The sequence below is a fragment of the Anarhichas minor genome, unplaced genomic scaffold (assembly GCF_050575085.1).
Source record: "Anarhichas minor isolate MPS153535 unplaced genomic scaffold, ASM5057508v1 ptg000058l, whole genome shotgun sequence".
NCBI classification, from domain to species: Eukaryota; Metazoa; Chordata; class Actinopteri; order Perciformes; family Anarhichadidae; genus Anarhichas; species Anarhichas minor.
The window spans coordinates 749957-773411 of record NW_027466504.1 but is presented as its reverse complement, the minus strand read 5'-3'; the positions used below and the strand labels follow the sequence as shown (position 1 = coordinate 773411).

Genomic DNA, 23455 nt, shown 5'->3' with positions numbered 1-23455 from the left:
ATCAAGCTAGGTTGAGACAGCAGAGCTTTTCCACGTCAGTGTGTTTACCAAGACCAGATTGACAGCTGCAGGAAGGTGTTCAATTGATTCACTTATGAGGCATTCTATTGAATAGTGATTACATAAGTGGAGTTTGGAAATATTAAGTTATCACGCAGTGGAATGTCCGACATTTTTAGTTTGTCCTGTTGTACTGAATTGAACTTTGGTCTTCTTCATTCACTGTTGGCCGGCTAGCCTGCTAGCTTGCCTAACTAGGCTAGCATTAGCTACAGCAGGACTCCATCTTTGGAATAGCAGCCACACACAGGTAATCCTTTCGGATCCTTTCTAGAGAAGCAGAAATGCCTACTTGTATATTTGTCAACAGGCGTTTTCTTTTTTAAATCAAGGAAATACATGACTGTTGTCTGAGAGGACAAACACCGAAGACACCTATCCTTAGCCAGCTGACACGCTAGCTAAGCAGTTAGCTGTGAGGTTTCTTGACAGGTAATATATGCAAAACTAACCCTAATATATTGCAATGTGTTAACTATTCAGTCCGTAAATGGATATTATTTAGATAACGTAAGTAGTTATGTGTACTCTTATTCTGTTTGTGTTTGTACCAGATCACTCAGCAGTCTTTCAACCTCGTAGTGTGGTGGAGAGCGAACCTGTTAGCTCTGCCTTTGAGTAGATGTCACTGACTTAGCTAACTTAGTTAATCTAATCAGCTAACTAGCGACAAACCATCGTCCTAGCTCACCTGACAGCTAACTAACTTAACTGTACCACTTGCCTTTGTTGTCTGACTGTATTGTGTTGCGCTTGTATCACATGCATTGAGAGTGTACCTATAACTATGTTACATTCACGTTTGAAATGTCTGGAGCTCTGGTACCAGATTGTCTCTGTATCGTTATCTTTAAAGGGTTAAAGGCACAATGTTGTCCTATCCAGCTGCTAACCAGCTGGTTGTTAGCATTAATATCTAAGAGAAGAGAGTACGTCTTGAGATTACTCAACAACGTGTAGTCGTCATGTGTTCTACCAGCCTGACCGTCGGTGTCATCACAAAAGCTCTTGCAAAGACAGATTGTAGAAATCATTACCTGCCAAAATGAACTGTTCCATAAACACTTAAATCTGGATGGACAGATAGATGCTGCTGAAAAGTAGTGAGCCCTGAGTCCCCTGACCTTTCATTCAATCGTAGTACAAGCTTCTGATCTGGAATGGGAGACATGTATTTTGTCTACGGTTTGAATGAGTAGAATGTATTTATTGGTAAACATTTTGAGAATGAGCTTTTTTTTTCTGTATAGCCAGGCATACAACACAATGGTCTTACCATCCCAAAGGAACCCTGCAGAACCTGTTCATTGTGTCCTACTACAGAGTAGCTGTCGTGAGATAACACACAGCGACTGTATGTTTATACTAATTCAATGACAGCATTTATTTTATACAAAGAGATTTATTTTTGTTATTTTAAAACATATATTAAACAATTAAAGGTAAATTGTGACGCAGGCCATTTAGGCTAGTTTTCCAACATTTTACCTACTCACTTGTTTTTACTGAGTCTACTGTGACTGCTGTGTGCACTGTGCAGCTGTATTATTTTAGAAAATATAATATCAGACCAGGACTCAATATTACTGATTCAGATTGGAAGGGGTGGTTTAAAAAACGTAATCCCTAGTGAAGACTCATATACAGTATATCACCATCTTTTCACCTCACTATGTCTCTAGGTCCTGGCCTCCGTCTGTCACACCTCCATCCTCTTAGTATTTTGAATAGGCTGCTTACCATGAATTTTAAAGAAAGTGGCCTCTGCCACCTCGTCTCTACATTCTTAAATCTTCCTGTAAAGTAAAAGTATTATCTGGCATGGCTTTCATGACACAAGGAAGAAGGTTAATCCAACCATTTTGAGGTGTAGTGCTTGTCAAATATGAACAGCATGTCATTTTGATTTTGTTTGGTTATCCTTATTGGTTTAAGGCATTGTCAAGGTACACATGAAAATGTGCTGTTTGGTTGTTAGATTCTATATCCATTTGAGGTTGATAGTTTGACTTTAAGCTTGGTGACTTCATTTTCATATACTTCTTGCAGATTTTCACAGAATATTACATCTAAATGATTGCTTATCCATACCTTAAAATTCATTCCGGTGTATGTACAGGACTTGTTGTAGCCTAGACAAATATGTTTGCCATGAGAAACAATATCAGATGGTTTTACTTGATGGCTCAGTGGTCTGAAGTACATTATTCATAGTAGCCAGCAAGTCTCTCTTGTAAATTCTGTATTTTTGTATAAGCTAATTAAGTACCTCATATGTTCTACATAGCTGGTGTGCGTGTACGGTTGACTCAAAGGTTTCATTCATTGATTTGTTGATTTATTGGTTGGATATATGATTCATGCACCCACTCTCAAATATTTAGATTATCTGCCCCATAGTAATGTTTGCTAGAATTTTGATTTCTGGATAATGCAAGTTATGAATAAAATACATTTTCTGATAATAATCCAGGCCTAAACGTTTAAAAAAAAATATATCTAATTGCTATTATTTTGACTGATAATGCAGTTGCCATATGATTTGCGATATTAGAGGGAATGATAATTTTTTGAATCAGTATGGTCATTTTCATGGAAAAACATATTACAATGATAATGGTGTGATATTTGCCAAACAAAAATATTTTCTAATGTTTGTCACATGTAAAGATAAGCTCATGTTCTTTGAGTCAAGTAGTAGTAATGATTCATCGTGCCATTTTGTACCTGAAATTCACACCCGACATCACTGGCATGTAAATGCTTCTGAAGCATCAATCCCTTCATCCAAACGGACTCTGACTCTCACACTGTCAGCGTCAAACAACAGCTGCAGATTTACCAGGCTGACTGATATAATAAATTCAATTTACAAAAATAGTTTTTATGTAGTCGAAAATGGTATTCGTCCTATTTAGTGGATCATCCCATTGCCCCCTCTGCCCACTGTAGCTCTTATTATGCCCATAGTTGGGAGCCTTGATCCGTCATTAGAGATGTATTGTGGGCGACTGTGGCTCAGTGGTAGAGCAGGGTCGTCCTTCAATCACAGGATCGGAGGTTCGATCCCCGGCTCCATGTCGGTAGGATTGGTTAGGGTCCTGATGGGCAGGTGGCACCTTGCATGATAACCCCTGCTATCAGTGTGTGAATGGATGATAACATGTAGTGTTACAGCGCTTTGAGTGGTGGGAAGACTAGAAAAGAACTATACAAGTACAGTCCATTTACCATTTCACAACATATAGACTGCGAGTGATTTGAATGCTTAAAACAAACTGAAGTGTATCTGTTTTGTGAGATGGATGAGTGACAGACATTAAAAACACTAATAAAACAATATATTCAAAAAACAATGCATTTTATACCTGACAACTGTGAATCATGATATCTTGTCATGATGATTTTGTAACTGTACAGTTATATAGAGGGAATATAAGTTGTGTAGGTTTCTGCCAAACCAAGCATCCCCTCCTCTTTTCTTCTCTTAGAGACGCAGCATGGTGGACAAGAATATCTACATCGTCCAGGGGGAGATCAGCACCGTTGTTGGAGCGATCAAGAGAAACTCCAGATGGAATACCCACACTCCACTGGTAAGTTATATTTATTGTTGTTGTATTTGATCATTTTACCTGAGTTAAGATTAGATTTACTTTAGATATTGCGGGTATGGCAAAACTTAACTTCAAATTGATCTTGTCACTAATTTTAATTTGGCAACTTGATTTACAATAACGTCAACCTGCTACTTTATAACTCAGTTTATAATGACTCTGATGTTGTGATGAAATGTTTTCAGTGAGAATCACAGGAATACATTGATATAAAGGCCACAATAATCGCTGAATCATTCCATCTCTTTGTAGTTTACTTATGTCATCCAATTACATATTTTAATCAGCACTGGTGTAGAAGGGACAGCATGTCGTTTTTTGTTGCTTCAGTTTTTCCTAATTTTGTTGTGGTGTTGTAAAAATAGTTTTGTTTTGTCCTCCTATTCGTAGAAATGAAGTCCAATCCCAATACAGAAACAACTCATTCAAATGTTAATTTTCCTTTGATCATCACTCATGCGTATCAAGAACTTGATTGAAGTCCACCTGTTACAAATTCATGAAGTTTGTTTCAGGGCTTTTCAAGTCTTGCAGCAGCTTCCTGTGAAGCCTCGTATGCAACATGGTCTCATGATTTATACTGCTGATAACTCATGATCAAGGATCTTGACTTGCCTCATTGTGCCATGCATTATACAAAACCAAAGACTTTCAGAAAACTATGTGTGTCAAATGTGCAATATGTGCGGCTTATATAACAGAGGATGACTCACTCAAAAGACACAAATGAGTCATAGGCTAACCGATAAAAATGAGCTTTGAGAAGTGCTTTAAAAGGAAACACCTAGCTGAGCTTGGTTGACCGGACAACAAAGGCACAACCCCCTCTGGTCTTAGGTCTAGATTTAGGAACAGCCAGCAGGTTTTCTTAGCACCTCAGGATGCGCACAGGTTGGTGAGGGAAGCATATACAAGGAACTTAAGATCAGTCCTAAGATTGAACTCTGGGACACTCCACATGGTATCGGGGCTAAAGACGAGACACTGTCAGCGATTGAAACACAAAAGCTTCAATCTGACAGATATGCTGAAAACAACTGCAAGGCTGTAGCAGATACACCAACCCACTCAAGACTCCATAATCCACTGTGTCAAAAGTTTGTACATAGTCTTGATAGGAGTATGCTTGGATTTGAATACACCCCTTGTAGAATGCTTGTTTCTCAACATAATCCGGTACTTCATCGACACACTTACTCATGTTAACCACAAATGTATTAATATCTGAGATGAAATGATCCTGTCGTCATGTGTGTTTGCTGGGATGCAGAGCGGAGCTAGATTGACATGGGCGCCCAAATGAAAAGGGATGTTTTCCTGTTCTGCTCCGCTGCGTCATGAGGACTCCTCTCAACCTCTGACCTTTGACGTTGTACAATATTTGCTGATATCATATGATATCTGCTAAGATACAATTTCAGTTCAAATCAGGGGGCTGTGATAGATATGAGATGATATCATATTCACTTTTAACACAATCACTTTATATCTTTATATCAACTCACAAAAAGCGACTGAAACATGAGTTGACACTTTTATTTCTGGGCTCTGTAGGAAGGAGGTTGGACATTGGTGACACAGCTTGATATGGGATTTTCAAAATACGATATGTATAGATATTACTTTGCATCAATGATATTGGATCATCGATTATTGAATCGAATATAGATCCAGATGGATGTATGGTTACACCCCTACTACTTACTTACCTAGTCCCCTCCGTCCCACACACTTAGTGAGAGGTTAAACAGGTTATGGGACAGACACTGGGCTCCCCATGAAAGGTTCAGGTGCTGTTTCCTTTGTAAAGAAATCACCGGCTATAGAAGGCTGTCTGTTATGAAACGCATCAAGTTTATTTGGTTTCATATAGTGTATTTGCCAGGTTTGTAGTGTTGCTTATTTAATGTTAAGTTGATTAGGTTAGTTGAATTATACTCTTGAAAAGCTGTATGTGCTCTAAAAGCATACATGTCCCAGGTCAAATCCACTGGCTCTAATCTGGAGTGAGTTTGTTTAGTAAGAGATGCTGCTCATTTTTTAAAACTATTTTTTTGTTACATCAACATTTTCAGACGCTGCTATAGTTTGAAGTGAAAGTTAACTGTTTCATCCCGACTATCAGACTTTACACTTTACCAAAGTGCTGTAGGTATTATCATAAATTGTTGGCTTTATAGCAAACACTCTCAATACGTCCTTAGACTGAGCATTAAAGTAATGAACTAGATTGAACAGATGGCAGTCTGAGATGTCATTCAACCCCCATCATGTTCTTATCATGTTTTTCTCTCTTCCCAGGATGAAGAACAGGACCCATTACTGAACAGCTTTGGCCATCTCAAGGAAATACTCAACAACATAAAAGGTACGTGGGGCTGATGTAGGTGGGTGTAAGGTGATGGGACGGTTTGAGCAGTCTGAACAAAATGAACCCAACAGCACAAAGGAGGTCAGGTTTGAAAGCACCCTCAATCTGCAAAAATACAGAACCAACTTTAAGTTGGATTCTGTCACTTTTAATCAAAGATTGCACAGTAGAAACTGACTGTCTTCCAATTTTCCTTGTGACACATAAGTTGAATAAACCTCAGCGACTTAAGACTGTGATTTCAGGGATACTTCACACAAAGTGTTAGAGGTCGATACATTTGTAAAGGCCGATATAATAAAGATAGTTTGGAGCAGCAAAAAGCCGATCAGGACTTGAATCATATGCACACAAATGTTTTCAACAGAAATGAGATATGGCCTGTAGTTGTGCTAGGGTTGCACTTACGGCCAGCCAAATGATAACAACCATGCTTGCTAGCTAAACAGAGATGGCATGCTTTCTACAGAGCAGCAGTTATCTTCAGTCTCATTCATTAATGATGCAATACCATATCCAGCAAGCATCCTCCGAGGAAATGTCTGAAGTGAAACCTCCCCGATCCGTTCATGGCACACACTCTTTCACTGTGTCCGTGATGGGGACTTCCTCTCGATAGCCCTGCCAACAAAAAGCTTATTAAATCAATCAAGAAAATCATCGGCAGATTAATCCATGATGAAAATAATTGTTAGTTTCAGCCGTAGTCCTAATCATAATCGATCCTCAGAGTATTACTCTCCTATAACAGCTTTGACGGTGCTGTTAGCTGATGTATTCATCATACCAGGGTGTGGTCTGGGTCAGGACTAGGGATGGGTGTCCTTAGGATTTTATCGACACTAGTGCTCTTATCGATACTGCTTATGGGTTCGGTTCCTTACGGATGGTCTTATCGGTTATTTTTGGTTATTTAGTGAGGGGGAAAAAAAGAAAATTGATTAAGAAAAGAAGTGACACAGCTTTATTATTATTATTGTATGTAAACAAATAGTGTTTCTTGAGCAGCAGTACAATTAGCTAAGTGATTGAGTAGCCTGTTATGCTCAAAGTCCGTATGATATCGCTAACGCTTGCTGCAGTGGACGAGGATGGACGGCTGCTCCACAAACGGTAGACAACTGAACATTTCTGCACATTTATATTCTGCTTGTTGGCCAAATGTTGTGATAAACTGCTGATGTTACTTCACTTACTTGTGAGGGTTTTATTACATTTGTGACAACGAGATACGAGAGTTCTCAGTATCTACTGAAATATAGAATGTAGCCACACTTTGGATCTTTTTCTTTCGTGTGTGTGTGTGTGTGTGTGTGTGTGTGTGTGTGTGTGTGTGTGTGTGTGTGTGTGTGTGTGTGTGTGTGTGTGTGTGTGTGTGTGTGTGTGTGTGTGTGTGTGTGTGTGTGTGTGTGTGTGTGTGTGTGTGTGTGTGTGTGTGTGTGTGTGTGTGTGTGTGTGAGAAGCAGAGAGAAGAGGTTTGAGACGAGGACAACTCGCTCCGTAACTTAAGTGGTAGCAGAACCGCTAACTCCGGACCTTATCAATACTCCAGGTTTTATTCATTTATCTATTCAGGAGTAGTCTAGTATTCAGCCCTGAGAGCATAAGTGGGGTGAACAGAAATGCGGGTGAAGAAACAGGGTGTGAATGCAGCGGTGGTGTCTGACAGCAGCCGTTCTGCTGAGAGAGCCAAGCTGGCTCTGAGTACAATCCCTGCATGTTGTCATGCCTTTGCAATGAGAGTCCTGGCAGCTCCCACAGCCTTACAGCTCCAGTTGTAGAAGTTGTGAGCAATGGGAAAGATGCAGCACATGGAGCTGCACAGCCTGAGCCCCCCCCCCCCCCCCCCCCCCCCCCGCTGCTGCCTTCCTCCAGGGAATGCCGCTGCCACTGTGAGATGGACAGGCACTGCTGGCTGAGGAGGAATCCACCGGACTGGTGAACCCTCCTCTGGCCTTTTCCTCTCCTCTAACTCTTTCCCTTTAGCCCTCATATCACCAAAGGCCCACATTCCTCTGTTACCTTTACTTAAACCGATTCCATTACAGTTACTGTATTTGACCAGAATGGATATCGAATATCAATTAAAATTTTTCCCCCCAGCTTTTTTAGGGCATTTGCATGAAGTAATGAGTCCATGTCAAGGATGTTTGAAAGCCTTGTTGCATCCTTAAGCCCAAATCCCCCGTGCACCCAGTCTCTGAAATGTTCCATCCATGCCCTGATGAAAGACAAAATGGAGTTTAAATAACCACAGAAGAGCTCAATTCTGTGCTTGACAGACTGATCAATTTGTTTTGTTTTTGCAGCAGCCTAACAACCCAATAGAGCTCTCATACAGAAACACAGCAGTATTTTGGTAGGACATGTTGCGGGTGGGCTGTGTTTTGCTGCTGCTTTGAGGCTTCACTGCGGCCCAGCTGTCTGCTTAATGAAAGCCCAGTAATTCCATTCACTCCGGTGTGTACCTCCGCTGTCTCTAACAACTAAAGCCAACCAGCAAAAGAAATATGAATTAGTCCCCACAAGGTTTCCTAGTCCGTCTGTCTCTCTCCTCTTATTTCTTCTCTCCATATTCCTCTGTCGCTCTCTGTCTAGCTGAGGCTCTCACTGTGCTGGCGCTCCTCTTCTGTTGTAACTACTGTGATTGACAGGACCATGTGCGACAGAGCTGGAGAGTAGTGCAGCTGGAAGTATATCATCTGCAATTTTAGTTGGGTAAATATAGCGGGGAGTCCTGTCAAGCAAAGAGATAAATTGTTCTGGGAAAGGAAGTCTTGTCTCTCTTTTCTGGAAGCAGGAAAAAAATGTAAGGTCCTCCGCTCTGGACTCCTGAACAATGAGAGCACAGTTGAAGAAGCTGGGCCGACGGTGGGCCATGTGTTGTGATGCTTCAGCTCCACCTTGTTCAGTCAGTCGGGGTAATCGGTCCCAGGAAGCAGGCGCTTTTCCTCTGATTTAAACAGGACAGTTTGGATGGAGCCTGATATCTAATGCCCCATCCCTAACCTCATTAGACCCAGAGAATTGAGTGCTTTCCCCATGTCTTTAAAGAGTAACTGCTAAACTAAATGTGCTCTTTAAGCTGTAAGCTAAACAATATGACTGTACTTTGATGAAACACATCAATGCTGGTGTTAATATTGACATTTCTTAACCAATTCATAAAAGAAAATCTGTTTTTCATGGTTGAATATGGCTTAAAATGCCGTCTATTGTTTTAAATCAGTCCTAATCTTCAAGGCCAATTCTGAGATAGTCTACGTAATGAAATAAAAGAATGTTGAAGCCCTCTCCCCACTGCATCTGATATTTTGACTTTTTCTGTAACCACTGTGTAGCATTACAATCACAACAGCACAAGGCTGCTCTCTCCTTTCTGTGGACTTTAAATGCACTATTAGCACATTGAAACATCTGCTGAATCAGTATAAATGACTTATCTGGTGATAGCAATGTGCTTTTCTACGCTGTGACAACAGTGTGTAGATGAAGCATTAAGTCTTTTAATTTGACTCATTTAGCGGCTGGCTAGTGAGCTAGCTAACGTTAGCTTGCTGATTCCACCTTGTTTTGGTTACACTGGTTACAGAGAATGAGAGAAACGGTGTGCTGGCAGGATGGGTCCCTGCTCCCCACCGCTAGGAGATGTAGCTCTAGGGTTAGCTCTGGCTGAATCTGAGTTGCTCCAGCCGGGACGGTCTGTCTCCGAAGCTGGTCCTGCTTTTGTCCTGTTTTTTTTAGCTGACCATACATCACAAAGTTTGAGTGTCACAATTTTTACACTCAAACTTTCCAAACGAGGAATGACAAGAACTCTTAAAAATGTACACCACTAAATGAAGCTAGGTACCTGACCTTTTGTGCGTACCATTAAACCCATAGACAACATGATTGATCAATAATTACACTTTGTTACTTAAGTCCATATGTTGTGTCTATATACTGTTCATAATTTCATATTAGTTTGATTATTATTATTATTTTGATCACCTAAATCTAAGAAGCCTTGTGGTGTGATGTGACCTCATGAGTAATGAATAGTTAGCTGATGACATGAGCAGCTAGGTCTGATCCAGGCACTACACTGGAATTTAAAACAAGCATCTGATAGTGACGGATTTGATTTGTCTTTGCATAGCGTGAACTCCCATTATCAACTAGCAAATAAAAGAAGCCAGAAATACAGAGTATTATTGTGTTTGGTGTTCTAACATCTGCCACATTGTTTTGAGCCGCAGATTGAGTCTTTGTCTCTTACGTGACATTGACAGGAGGTCTCTCCCGTACAGGATTGTCATCACACAGACAAATCTGTCTCAATCTCTTGTTGAATAATTCTGTGGCTTTATTCCACTGCTGGGCTATACCTCAGAGAGTAGAGAGCCTGGAGAACCGCCTTTCAGTATGACATACATTTTATTTCCTCTCCTGCTCACCTATTTCTTTTTTCAGTTGCACCTTTTTATCCAGGAGTCACTGAGCCTCAGCTTTTTTCAAAAAGCTTCCATTCTTTCCTTCGACCCTCCTCTCCCATCAACCCCCTCTGCTGCAGCGAAGGTCAGCTTTTTGACAAGTCTGCAGAAGAAACGGTCTTCTCCTAAATCCCTTCATTTTTATTCATACAAATACTGGTTTAGAGCCCCTTGCAGCCCCCCAGATACAAAGCCAGAGTGGCCTTTTGACTGACAGCTTTCTTCATTTCATCCAAACACTAACGAAATTCACAAGCACACCTCTAATTGACTTGAATCACCAGCACAGCACCAGAGGTAGATATCAGGGGGCATGGCCGTGGATTTGCAGAAAGAACATTGTGGAGGATGATTTGATTACTCTCCAGCTGACCTTTACAACACTTATCCTGCATTCTCCAAAGCAAAGCAGAAAGCAGAGCTCATTTGGCATGGAATAGTAAAATTCTGACAAAAAATAATCTATTTGTAAGCACGTAGTTTGAGGCCCCAACATGTAACGGCCATTGTATGAACTCATTCGTTGATTTAATCTGTTGCAGTGAAGTGAAGGTGCTCAGTGGCACCAGTATAATGAAACATGTTTCCTTTTGTTTTCACACAGCCTAATCCATCCATTACTGACAACCTCACTAATTCATCACATTTTACCGTCATGTCAGTCATCAAGAGGGAATGCACACATGCCGTCTATGTCGGTGTTATTTCAAGGTCAAGCCTGAGTGTGTGTTGTCTTGGTCCCCAGCTGTGGGCAGGCGGGCGCTGGCAGGCCTCCGGGGGTTGCGGCCCCAGCATTTGGGATCTGGTTGTGGCCTTTTACCCTCTCACCCCTCCCTTCCTCTTCACGGCCACCTGATCTTCACACATATATCACTCCCAATTGAAACGGTAGAAGGCAGCTGGCAAAAGCTGAAGAAGAGGAACCATAATTCATGTCGCTCAGCCACTTATGCAAATATGTTTACTCATGAAGGCATTCTGAGCAAGGAGAATCTGCCTCACGGCAATTCTTCACATGTCAGCCGCGTGGCCCCGGTGTCCCGTAGCTTTAAGCATGAGATCGCGGGTTAAATTCTCAGTCCTGCTGTCTGTGTTATTTTTATGACATGGTCAGAAGACAATAAAGTGTCACTTTAATGTCTTGTCAGATCTACCTAGGCTTCATGTTGGCTTGGCATAGCACCTACATACATTAATGCTATAACACTTGTGAATGCACAGGGGAAAATATGCAACTGATGATTTCTTTACATTATTGAGTAATCTGCTTGGATTCATCTTCTTGATTATTCATTCGGTTCATAAAATAATGAAACATGCTGTCCACGCTTCATGTTGATGGCTTCAAATTGCTAAATTGCAAATTGTCTAAATGCCAAAGATGTTCAGCGTCTTATCTTAGAAGACAAAGAAAAGCAGCAATTCTTCACAGTCACATTTAAAAGCCTTGAACTGCTGGTATTTTTGCTTGGAAGAATTACTTGAGCGCTTCATTGGTTATTGGAATTTCTGTCAATTTAGGGACTGATTAATTGTTTGAGCTCTAAAATAAGGCTTAGTCAATGACAATAATTTAAAAAATGATTTATTTTAACATAGTATAACGTTAGCCAAGTTATGTTCTTGTCAAGGCTTTGAGTAATTGTGCAGACTGGTCTTCCTATGTGTAGTTTTGTTTTACCCCGGTGAGTCCAGTTTTAAGAAATTAATTTCCCTGAAGTCATTCATGTTTGACCTCAATTTAGTCATAGTGGCTAAAAGACGTGCTGCTTGCTCTTCTTTTTTTCTTTTTTTTTATAGGCTCCTTCTCATTTCAGATGAACAGTATGTTACGCTTCATCACATTGTCTGAGGACCGTTCTGTCAGTGACTCATTCATGCTGATGGTAGGCCTGAGTGTGTCCCACTTTAGTCTCGTGTAAGAAGCCTGGTACACAGTGAGAATGTTGCAAAAAAGCAAAACCTAAAAACTCTGTCAACATTAACAGACTTGATTGCAATCACCATCAGTTATGAAAGGCAAGCATTTTGCACATGCTTAGTTAAAGCTTTTCATTTTAAATTTGTTGCACTTGAGTTTACAAGACCCATCACATGTGGATGTCGGTATGCCTTAAAACTATTGTACCCAATATGGGAACACCAGGTTAGTCTGTTTTACTGTTGCTCTAGTGATGTGCCAATGTTTATTTTTTTCCCCTCTTCAATGACTAAATGATATTAATCTTGGACTGCATGATTTTTCCACTGTTATGAAATAGGCCTCAACCAATGATTCATTTGGCTAATAATTCATGTAACGATTATTTTTCTTCATTGTTTTGTCTATAAAATGTAGGAAAGTTGTAAAAACAAATCATCACCATTCCCATCTAAAGTTCTCAGAGCTCAAGGTGACAAAGTGTTCTGTCTGACCAACAGTCCAAAAGCAAAGACCTTCAGGCGACGATATGAAACAAGGAAAAGCAGCAGCGCCTCACATTTAGGAGGGAACTAGCACCAAATGTTGATTACTGAAATAATGAATCATTTAACTATCGGAAATGTTGGTGATTCATTTTCGGTCGACTGACTAATTGATTTGACTAAAAATGTAAGCACTGTTAAATGAAAAGCAAACCTTTTTAAATCCCCTTTTATCTGCACTGAGATTGGTATTATTGGAGATGTTCTCGTGAATTGGACTGACTGCAGAGTCACCTGAGCAGGATTCAGGTCACCTGTTACTCTTTAATGAATCAAACTAAATGCCATGGCATGGTATCACAGAGAATATGAATACTAGCTGCATTGGTGTGCAGTTGTGATTGATGGTTGATGGGAGGCGCCGTGGATTACACAGGTGTTATACAGTGCAAGCCTTCGGCCTACCGGCTGTAACAGCCCCCATCAAAAGAGCTATGATTAATAGGAGTATCTCCCCCTCCCCAGACAGGCTGCCACCTAGTACTGGTTAGTAGCTGTAAATCTGGCCAGTTAACAGTGCCCTAACCGGGGACTGACAGGCAGGGCTTAGCCCCAGTGTGAAGAGGGGATGCAACTGTTGTACTGTTTCAGAGGCTCTCAACAATGTGCTGAGTGGATGGAGCGTCCCAGCAGAGGGCTATTAATCATGCCGGCTGGGGTGTCTGTTGGGTGGGAGGGGGATCGGGCTCAGGCACGGACAGAGCTGAGGGCGAGATGGAAGAGAGGGTCCAGGGTGCCGCAGAGGATATGGATGTGCTGACAGGAACAGTGGGCAAGATGTGAACAAACTAGCCCCCATGAGCACCGAGAGAGAGGAGGGGGAGGGGGAGGGCAGGCTGGGCACTAAAGCCTCCAGCAACCAAACACCAGTTTACATTTTTTTATTTAGAATCTTTGATTGGTCAGTCAATCCCTAGTGCTTCTTGTCACCATCTAAACTAAGTCACTGGTGAAACTATTTAACCTAGATGCATCGACACAATTTACTGCTCAAGTTGTGATTGAACGAAACTCACTCGGAGGCTTCAGTACCGTACAGGAGTCACGGGTTGGTGGGAGTTTGGTACAGTCAATACAAATTAGGGATATAATAAAAAGGATCTGTTCCCTTTCATTTATTTTGCAAGTGTCAAAGATGGACACAGTCCTCCTGCTGGATGGTGGAGTAGCATGGAAGTAACATTGAGCCCACTGGCAACTTCAGGAGAACATTTTCATTATAAGAATAAGCAACACTTGTGTATTACACTGTACAAACACATTCCCAAAAAGCAACAGTTCACAACAAGCTATAAAACTGCATAGCATCTCTAATGCTATGAAACTTGAAAATACTAAATACGGGTTGCTTCTTCCTCCTCCACATGATGGGCACATCTGAGTGATGTATTAGCATGTTTGATGTGTTTTATTCACATTCTGCTACAATGGTGGAGCAGTGCCGACACACCGTCCTCGTCTTACACACAACTCTCTCTTGCTGTTGCAACTGATTGGAAACATCGGGTGGGTCTTCCAGATCCAGCATTTCATTTGAGCTCAGCATAATGTGACTGACTCTCACGCCAATCTATCAAATGTTGCTGGATAGCACAGCTACAAGTTTCCAGGCTCTCACTTTTTAGATTTGGTTCCACGGAAGAGAAAACACACTAAACTGCGTGTTATCATTCACGCTTCAACTTTGACCACCGCACTTGTCGTAGTTTTACCTTCTAGCTACATATTCAGACCCCTTTGGACTTGTGTTTAGCTGGCCATTTCTCTTTTCCAGGCCTGGCCCACTGAGTCAGACGGATCAGTTCAGGTCTTGACCTTCTCTGTGCTGTCAGCTGTGACTCGATGGTGAAGATTTAGAGTGCACAGTTCCTCTGCACAGCGTGGATTCGGTTTTAATGTTCTGTTAAGCATATTCTTATGAGGTGGTAATTGGGGTTCAGCACGAAACAGCCCAACCCACACCCACCTCACTGTAGCTTACTGCAGTGCTAGAGAGCTTTGGGTTAACTGTTGCTTTAATTACTCACACTGAGCTCTCACAATATCGACTATACAAGCTGGTATTGACAATCGCTGAAGATGCCAAGTGTCAGTTTTCAATGTACAAATGGGTGCGTCTCTAAGTTTAGCCCCCAATGAAGGCAGTTAGTGAGCATCTGGATTATTTTGACATGTCTTTCTGTTTTGTGTGCCTTGTTTGAGTAGTATACGCGTTTTGCAGTTGGTGAAATAATTATTTTGACATTATTTTTAATCTAAGCCTCTGTAGTGATTCAGGTTGTCATCACTGTTTTTCAAGAGTTTTCAGTAACATGACAATTCAGCAATATCCATCTGCTGATGAAGACTGTGAGTTAAACAATTTTTGTCAGGCTCTAGCATTGTTTTCCTTAAAGTGACACGTTGCCATGGGCTCACTGCTGTTTGCTTGAGTTTGTATGGAGTCCAAGTTTCATTGTTTCCCAATTCAATGTTTTCAATCCGTGGATTGTGAGCATACGGGACATATGGTGACAAAAAATGTCCTTGTATTCAAGGACTAGACGACTATGTCCGTCTGTCCGTCCATCTTGCACATTGTCCCCACAGCAGGAACAAGTCAACATTGGTGCCATGCTTCACCTTAATAAAAGTGGACAGGTTTGAGGCACAAACGACATTTTACATCCCCCATCCTGCTGTAAATCATTAGGCTAAAGTGTTTTACCTTTATTAATAATTTTGGAAACATTGAATTGAAATAACAGTATCAGGGAGCTGTATTATGTGGACAGTTCATAAGTCATGGCTAGTTAATGGCGTCGCGACCATTCTGATGTCTGGTATGTTGTCATGCTGGTGGTTGTAAAATGTGTTTGTGAGAACGGACTAAGATAGGTCTTTTAAATCCGTAGCCCTGTAATTCCATATTGACAGTTATACAGGGTAAAGTCCTGTAAAGTGGGCTTCACACCACCCTGCTGATCATTACCATAAACATACAATGTTCTGCAGCGTGAAGCACAGTCCATGCTAAAGAATCGAGGACGCCATTTATAATCTCCTGAGTAGAACAGCAAAGCTGGTCAGATCAAAGCACACAGTCCAGTAGCTGTGGAAGCAGTGCTGGTAGTGTGTGTGTGTGTGTGTGTGTGTGTGTGTGTGGGGGGGGGGGGGGGGGGGGTTGTTGTGGTAGAAAATAAGGGCCCATATTAGTATTTCGGAGAGGCACCGTCTTGCTTGTGTGGCGCTCACATGCTTAAGCCTTCGGTGTCTCAGTGTGAATCCCACACTGCCTTGATGGACTGGGTTAATAAACCTCTCAGCAACCATCCCTCCCACACACACAGGCAGACACACCGAGCACACACACACGTGGGGTCTCTTGACACACACAGCTGCTTGTTATTTCATGCCCCATAAGGGTGCTGTGACCACGGACATTGTAATACACATATCCAATTAGCTAAGCATTGCATCGCGCATTGCTCTCAAGCTGGGATTCTCACAGTTCCATAAAATGCTCTCTTGTGCTGGACTTCCAATGTATTTTCATGTTAGTTTCTCATCACTAAGTAGTGCTTTTTATTTGGAGCACTATTTCACTCAGTGTAGCTGTATCATTTATTTTAGCAGATTGTAGTTGTTTCTTCCAGGCATTTGGTCTGTTTATCTTGTTACTTCATTTTGTTATTGTTTATGTTTTGTATGTTATATTTTTATTTTTTTATTTATCCTTTACATAGCCAGGATAATCCCAATGAGATTTTCAATCTCATTTCTAAGGTGGATCAATATGACGTGTTCATTTTTCATTTTCATCCTTGATGTCTACAAAGACTACTACATTGATACAAATCTGCAGGATTGACATTTTAACTGGTAGCCAAAATGATTCATAAAAAAACATAAAAATCATTTTGCCACATATTCAAGTATTTCTAACCTAATTGTTTTGTACTTAAATGGTAGCAACACTCAAAGCTGACCAGCACGCAGCTGAAGTTACATCATAAACAAAACAATGAGGCTATTCATTAAACCAAACATTGAAATATGCGCATTCTGATATGTTCAAAGTCAAAGCCTATCATGAAGTGATGCGTGGGTCCGCACCCAGTCGACCTGCTTTGAGAGCCAAACAGCACAGAATGTGTGTTATTCATCCGATTCTGCTCCACAAACCTCCAACTATAAGCGTCATAGAGGACTGAGAGACAAGGACACTGAGCGTTGCGACACTCTTAAGTGTGCAGCGCTCGTTTTGCAGGGAGCGTCTACAGCTGGAGCGGTCCAGAGAGCTCTCTGTCTCCCTTGCCCACAGTAGTGGGAAGATGTAGGCTAAATAGTTGTTAAAATAACATTGTTCCTTATTGTTGAATAGCAGCAAAACCATCGCCCCGTCATTAAAGAGATAATGGATCAAGAAACACTCTTCTTCTTATTGAAGTAACACCAGCTTCGCATTGTCCGACCAATGTCCGACCAATGAGATATTTGACTGACAACCGACCAGAGGGTGTCAACCCTACCATTTTTGTGCACAAGTCTTTCAAATTGTTATTCAGTTTCCCTCCATTGACTGAAATAATAATGAAAAATAGTAATACATATAGCCATAGTTTTTGTGATCAAAGGTACATTTTGTTTAGTTTTTATTCTAGAAAAAGGTTGTCAAATATTTTCCGGCATAGTTTTAGTTGCTGAAATGAACACTGACGACATGCAGGCTTACTGAACATGGCTAGGCTGATTCCAGTGAAGTCACTTGACAAACTCTGCACAACATCCATTGGGTTGTCATCCCCCTCCTGTTGGAGTTTGGAACAGGACACTGGCACAAAGCACTCGCCTCTTGAGTGGACACCCAGAATTTAAAAAAGCCGTCCTATTTCTGGGCTGCAGCTGGGGCTTTGAAATGAGTGTGTGCCGTAAAGGTGACATGGGTCAGAAATGTCTTGTTGAAGGATGATGGGAGGGTGACTGGTGGGTAGAGGAGGACAGTCCTGCTGATGGCCATGTTTGAGGGGCGATGAAACAACTGGCCATATTTCACAGCACAAATATTGAATGAAAAAGAGGTGAGACATTCAGCAGGAGTGCTTTAAACCTGTTTACGCACCCCTTCTTAAATAGGGTGGGGGGGGGCGAGCCGGCCGGCCGGTGTGGCCCAGTGCAGCTGAGTGTTGATTGCTCTGCAAGCAAAATAGACCCGCCGATATGTACGACCATGTTCACTCCCTGTTCGCTGGCCCACTGTTGTTGTTGAAATATGAATTATTTTTGCTTTGTGTATGTGCTCAGACTGGAGAAGATTATGAATATTTTATTCACAAATCAGTTTGTTCGTTTTATGTGCAGGGAATTAATTCTGTTACTCAGCAAGATGTTATGTAGAAACATATGTTGTTTTTATCAGCCCAAGTTTCAGTAGTCAGCTGAAGACTTTCTGTTGAGTATGAACACCAGGAGGAAGCTTTGTCCGTATGGTAGCAGTGAAACTCAAAGTTTTTCCGAAACAGCAGTGAGCTTTGAGGTCTGACCAACTTTGGACCCACTGCCTCTCTCAGCCATTACCCTTTGATATAAACAACATACACTCACTGTCCACTTTAGTAGGCACACCTGTTCAATTGCTTGTTAACACAAATAGCTAATCAGCCAATCACATGGCAGCAACTCAATGCATTTAGGCATCTAGACGTGGTGAAGAGGACTTGCTGAAGTTCAAAGCGAGCATCAGAATGGGGAAGAAAGGGGATTTAAGTGACTTTGAACGCGCCATGGTTGTTGGTGCCAGACGGGCTGGTCTGAGTATTTCAAAAACTGCTGATCTGGGATTTTCACGCACAACCATCTCTAGAGTTTACAGAGAATGGTCCGAAAAAGAGAAAATATCCAGTGAGCGGCAGTCGTGTGGACCAAAATGCCTTGTTGATGTCAGAGGTCAGAGGAGAATGGGCAGAGTGGTTGGAGATGATAGAAAGGCAACAGTAACTCAAATAACCACTCGTTACAACCAAGGTATGCAGAATACCATCTCTGAACGCACAACACGTGGAACCTTGAAGCAGACGGGCTACAGCAGCAGAAGACCACACCGGGGGCCACTCCTGTCAGCTAACAACAGGAAACTGAGGCTACAATTCACACAGGCTCACCAACATGTGACAACAGAAGATCTGAAAAACATTGCCTGGTCTGATGAGTCTCAATTTCAGCTGCGACATTCAGATGGTAGGGTCAGAATTAGTTGTAAACAACATGAAAGCATGAATCCATCCTGCCTTGTATCAACGTGCAGGCTGCTGGTGGTGGTGTAGCGGTGTGGGGGATATTTTCTTGCCACACTTTGGGCCTCTTGGTACCAATTGAGCATCGTTTAAACGCCACGGCCTACCTGAGTATTGTTGCTGACCATGTCCATCCCTTTACCACAGTGTACCCATCTTCTGATGGCCACTTCCAGCAGGATAATGCACCATGTCACAAAGCTCAAATCATCTCAAACTGCTTTCTTGAACATGACGATGAGTTCACTGTACTCCAATGGCCTCCACAGTCACCACATCTCAATCCAATAGAGCACCTTTGGGATGTGGTGGAACGGGACATTCGCATCATGGATGTGCAGCCAACAAATCTGCAGCAACTGCGTGATGCTATCATGTCAATGTGGAGCAAAATCTGTGATGAATGTTTCCAACACCTTGTTGAATCTATGCTACGAAGAATTAAGGCAGTTCTGAAGGCAAAAGGGGTCCAACCCGGTACTAGCAAGGTGTACCTAATAAAGTGGCCGGTGAGTGTATATTCGGCAGGTAGGTCATGATGCTTTGGCTCAATCTTCACAATGGAGTTTCCATTTGTAAGACCCTAAACACAAAATCCTATCCTTCTACTGTTTGGCACAACATCTCATATAGCAGACAACAGGAAACCATCTCTATCTAATGATGCTAATGCCTCAGAGCATCACAACATTGTATCTGCTCATCACTACATTTCAATCGTTATTGCATTTTAAAATGGAATGATTATTATTTTAAGATTCAATGGAATGAGCCTGACTCGACACAGTTGAATTATCCCATTGGTGGCAAAATAAATTATGAATCAAAGAATCGTTCCATTCTGGCTATACGGGGGTGCTGAATGTCTGATTTTACATAGAGTTCCTTGGTTCTCTCCCAATATATCATGAACTAGCCTATTTTGGATTCATTATCAGCCTATTAATAATAATGTTTATAGGAATTTGAAAATGCTTTCAATCAATCTCTTTAGTGTGAGTGATAAAATCTCCATGTAGACTAAATGTAGATCTAAATATCCAGGTCCATAGGAGCAGTGTCCTGGTGATAGATTTAGAAAGGCTAAATATCAACAACATTAGGCTACTGTTTTGATATGGATACATTCATCAATGGTAAAATAGTACCATTGATGAATGTATCCAAGATCACAGGACTCTCTTTTCAATCATGCTTAGTGCTCAAACATAGTCACAGGTGATGGACATCTCTGATGTTGAAAAACATTTTTATTTATTTTAATGCTAAGATGTTGGCCATGTTACCTAGAGAATTGTTCACTACTGTTTACATTCTTCCTGATGCAAATACAAAAAAGGCACTACAGGCTCTACCTTTATTTTAATATTAAGATTAGAATTTTTATTGAAAATTATATTCTAATTTAAAAAATCAAGACGCTAGACTAGAGCTACAGAAAGGTGGTAACATTGTAGTGAATATCAGATTTGTCCATTGTGCTTGATGATCCCTGTGTGAGACGGCCACACTCCCAGTCTGTCCAGCGCCTGTGTGCATGAGGCAGCTAGCAGCCATCCGAGCTATGCACATATGTCTATGTTGGTTTTTAACTCTAAGTATTGCTCTTAAACTGGCAGGAGCTGGGCAGGTTATGAGTGGTAAAGGGGGGGGGGGGGGTCAGACGCAGAGGTCAAGGGAGAATGAACTTCTGAACTTCTGGGCATCAATGTTGAAGTCAATGATAGGTCAAACTAATCCAGGACTCAAAGCACAGATTCCTCTCAACTCAACAAGACAGATGTATTGGTCTGGGCTTCATACTGTGTGTACTCTGAGAAACAGAGTTCTGATACTGCAATGTCTGTACTTTTTCATACAGGGGCTGATCATTTTGAGAAAAGGATACGTCAGTTATTTATTGACATAATAAAGGAAGGAATTGTGATTTAATGTTGCACAGTTGAAGTAGTGAGAACAGTTTGCTCATTGACTATCAAGTATTTGGACTGGATATATTTGGATGGTTCCCACACTGATATCAACATACATGAAGTAATGGATGTTTCCCATAGAAAACAGAGCACTGTGTCTGTCCTTAGCAACTCCAAAGGCAGGTTAAAGAAAAGAAAGCTCCACTGTGGTGCACTACAGCTAGGCCAAAAGAGAGCCCAAGCTGCTCTATAAAAGCCAGTTTAGTTTAGTTTATTTATTTATTTATTTATTTATTTTGTACAATTTAAACAATAGAATCAAAATAAACAAACATAACACAGTTAAATAATATCACACTGCAGGAAGAGACAAAAAGCCAACTGGGCTTATTTGAAGCTTCCATCTATATAATATTATAATTTTGCAATATTACAGAGAACATAAAATGAATATGCATAAGATTGTTGTGATGGCGACAGTCAGAATCATCTCCGAGTGTCTTTTCTCACTTAATCAGCCCGTACACCACTGCGGTCCTGAGTGGAATATCTAAAAATCATTTTGTACAGACATTCATGACCCCTAGATAGTCCACTGATTTGGCTTTTTGAGACCTTTTGAACTGTAATGAACCTAATGGGTTCAATTGTAATGATACAAATTTATTAGGGATGGACCGATCCAAATGTGAGTCCTTTGATATTGGGTAAATGCAAATCTATCCGATCCAATACTTTATTTACCTAAATGTTGATCTGCCACGTAACAGCTGTAGACTACTACATCTGGCTCGGCTTACTGTTCACGAGCTACCTTATCCAAATACGGAAGGTCCTAGTTCAGAAATGTTAAGTTTACATTCTGACTCCCAAAATTGAGTTAATCCGCTAAAGGGAAGAAGTATCAGCCTGTTGAAGGTCTGTGAACCACAAAGTGGTGTTAAAGAGGTTCATTCCTCACAAATGAACTTTGATGAGCACAGATACTGGCTTGCAGACAGCTAACAAGGGTTACTCAGTGAATTATCACTATTTTTTTATATTATTAGTGACCACTGATGTGATCTGCCTCCAGTGATGTTTGTCATTTTAACCAGTAAAAGTGACAGTCAGCGCTGCTTAAACATGAGACCAGCTATCTGAATGTGTTGCACACTGCTCTTTCCTATATAGAGAGAGGAGAGATTTGTTAGCAATAGGGTTGTCACAGTTTCAATTCAAAATAGAATCCACTAAAATTTATCTAATCTGCTTTTGATTTTGACCTTCGAAGTCAGTAGGATTGGAATTTCCCCCAGTATTTCATATTTTTTCTCCAGCCCCACAAAGAAAAAAACATAAAGAAAAACCCTGCTTAACTTACCAGTAAACTGCAGCTGCACTCTGAGACACCATGGCCACTGCCGAGTCTGAGATGACGGGGAAAGAATAGAACTGTGACATACTCCTGCTTTCCCAAAAGACACCGGTATGTAATATTTTCTCTGTACGTTACGTAAACAACGAACGCATTGCTGTCCACAAATACCGGTATGTTTGCTGCAGTGCATTTAGAGAAAACGGAACCATATTTCTTACGTTAATCTTTCGGAATCAAGACTCGGTAGTCTATCAATGGCATAGCCGTCAGCGCTGGAAAAAAAAGTCTGACTCGAAAATCAAGGCTGGCTGTCGTAAAGGAGAGCAGTGCTGAAACACTTTGATCAGCCTTATTTTGGCCAATACGGCTCCATTTTAATTATGAAAGGATTGGCCCCAATACCAAGCTTTAGGATTTCACAGGGTTTGTGTATGGGAAAAGTATTTTTAGGCCAGTTGGTGTCATGTGACCTGCAACTGTTACTGTGGCCATTACCTTGAAATAGTAATGGTAATAGCATTATTTTTACAGCAGTAAGTATAAGTTCTTTATAGTAAAAACAAATAATATAAAGTAAGTAGAATCCAAAACCAAGATATATAAGAAGATAAAATAATTGTAAATATTACAACAAATTGAGTTTTAATAAGAGATTTAAAAGAGGGAGTTCCACAGCTGTCACCTTTAGTGACAAGTTGAGAAAAAGTACACCAAGGTATCATCATTAGGTAAGGCACCCAGACTAGATGAGATAATGTTAATGCTGCTAGTTCAACTAGGAGGAGACCCTAAATAGATCCCTGGGGGACCCCACAAAAGAGAGTAGCATGAGAGGAGGAGGCATCTCCGAGCAAAACAGAGAAGGGACAGATCAGAGCTGAACCAATGCAGAGCCGAATGAATGTCTACATAGTGTTTCAG

The 23455-nt window shown here is 41.1% G+C and overlaps 1 protein-coding gene across 5 annotated transcripts in view; it reads left to right on the top strand.

Moving 5' to 3' along the window:
• Positions 1-23455, top strand: part of gbf1 (golgi brefeldin A resistant guanine nucleotide exchange factor 1) — a 95923-nt gene continuing 72468 nt past the window's right edge. Inside the window, exons 1-5 of one of the 5 annotated variants that reach the window (XM_076077341.1) lie at positions 1-75; positions 238-310; positions 393-492; positions 3552-3656; positions 5979-6045. In XM_076077341.1, the coding sequence (XP_075933456.1) occupies positions 3561-3656; positions 5979-6045 (163 nt within the window). In that variant the 5' untranslated portion in view covers positions 1-75; positions 238-310; positions 393-492; positions 3552-3560. Of the gene's footprint in view, positions 311-392; positions 493-3551; positions 3657-5978; positions 6046-23455 lie in introns of all 5 variants that reach the window. The other 4 variants (XM_076077343.1, XM_076077340.1, XM_076077344.1 and 1 more) reach the window with 4 other exon arrangements.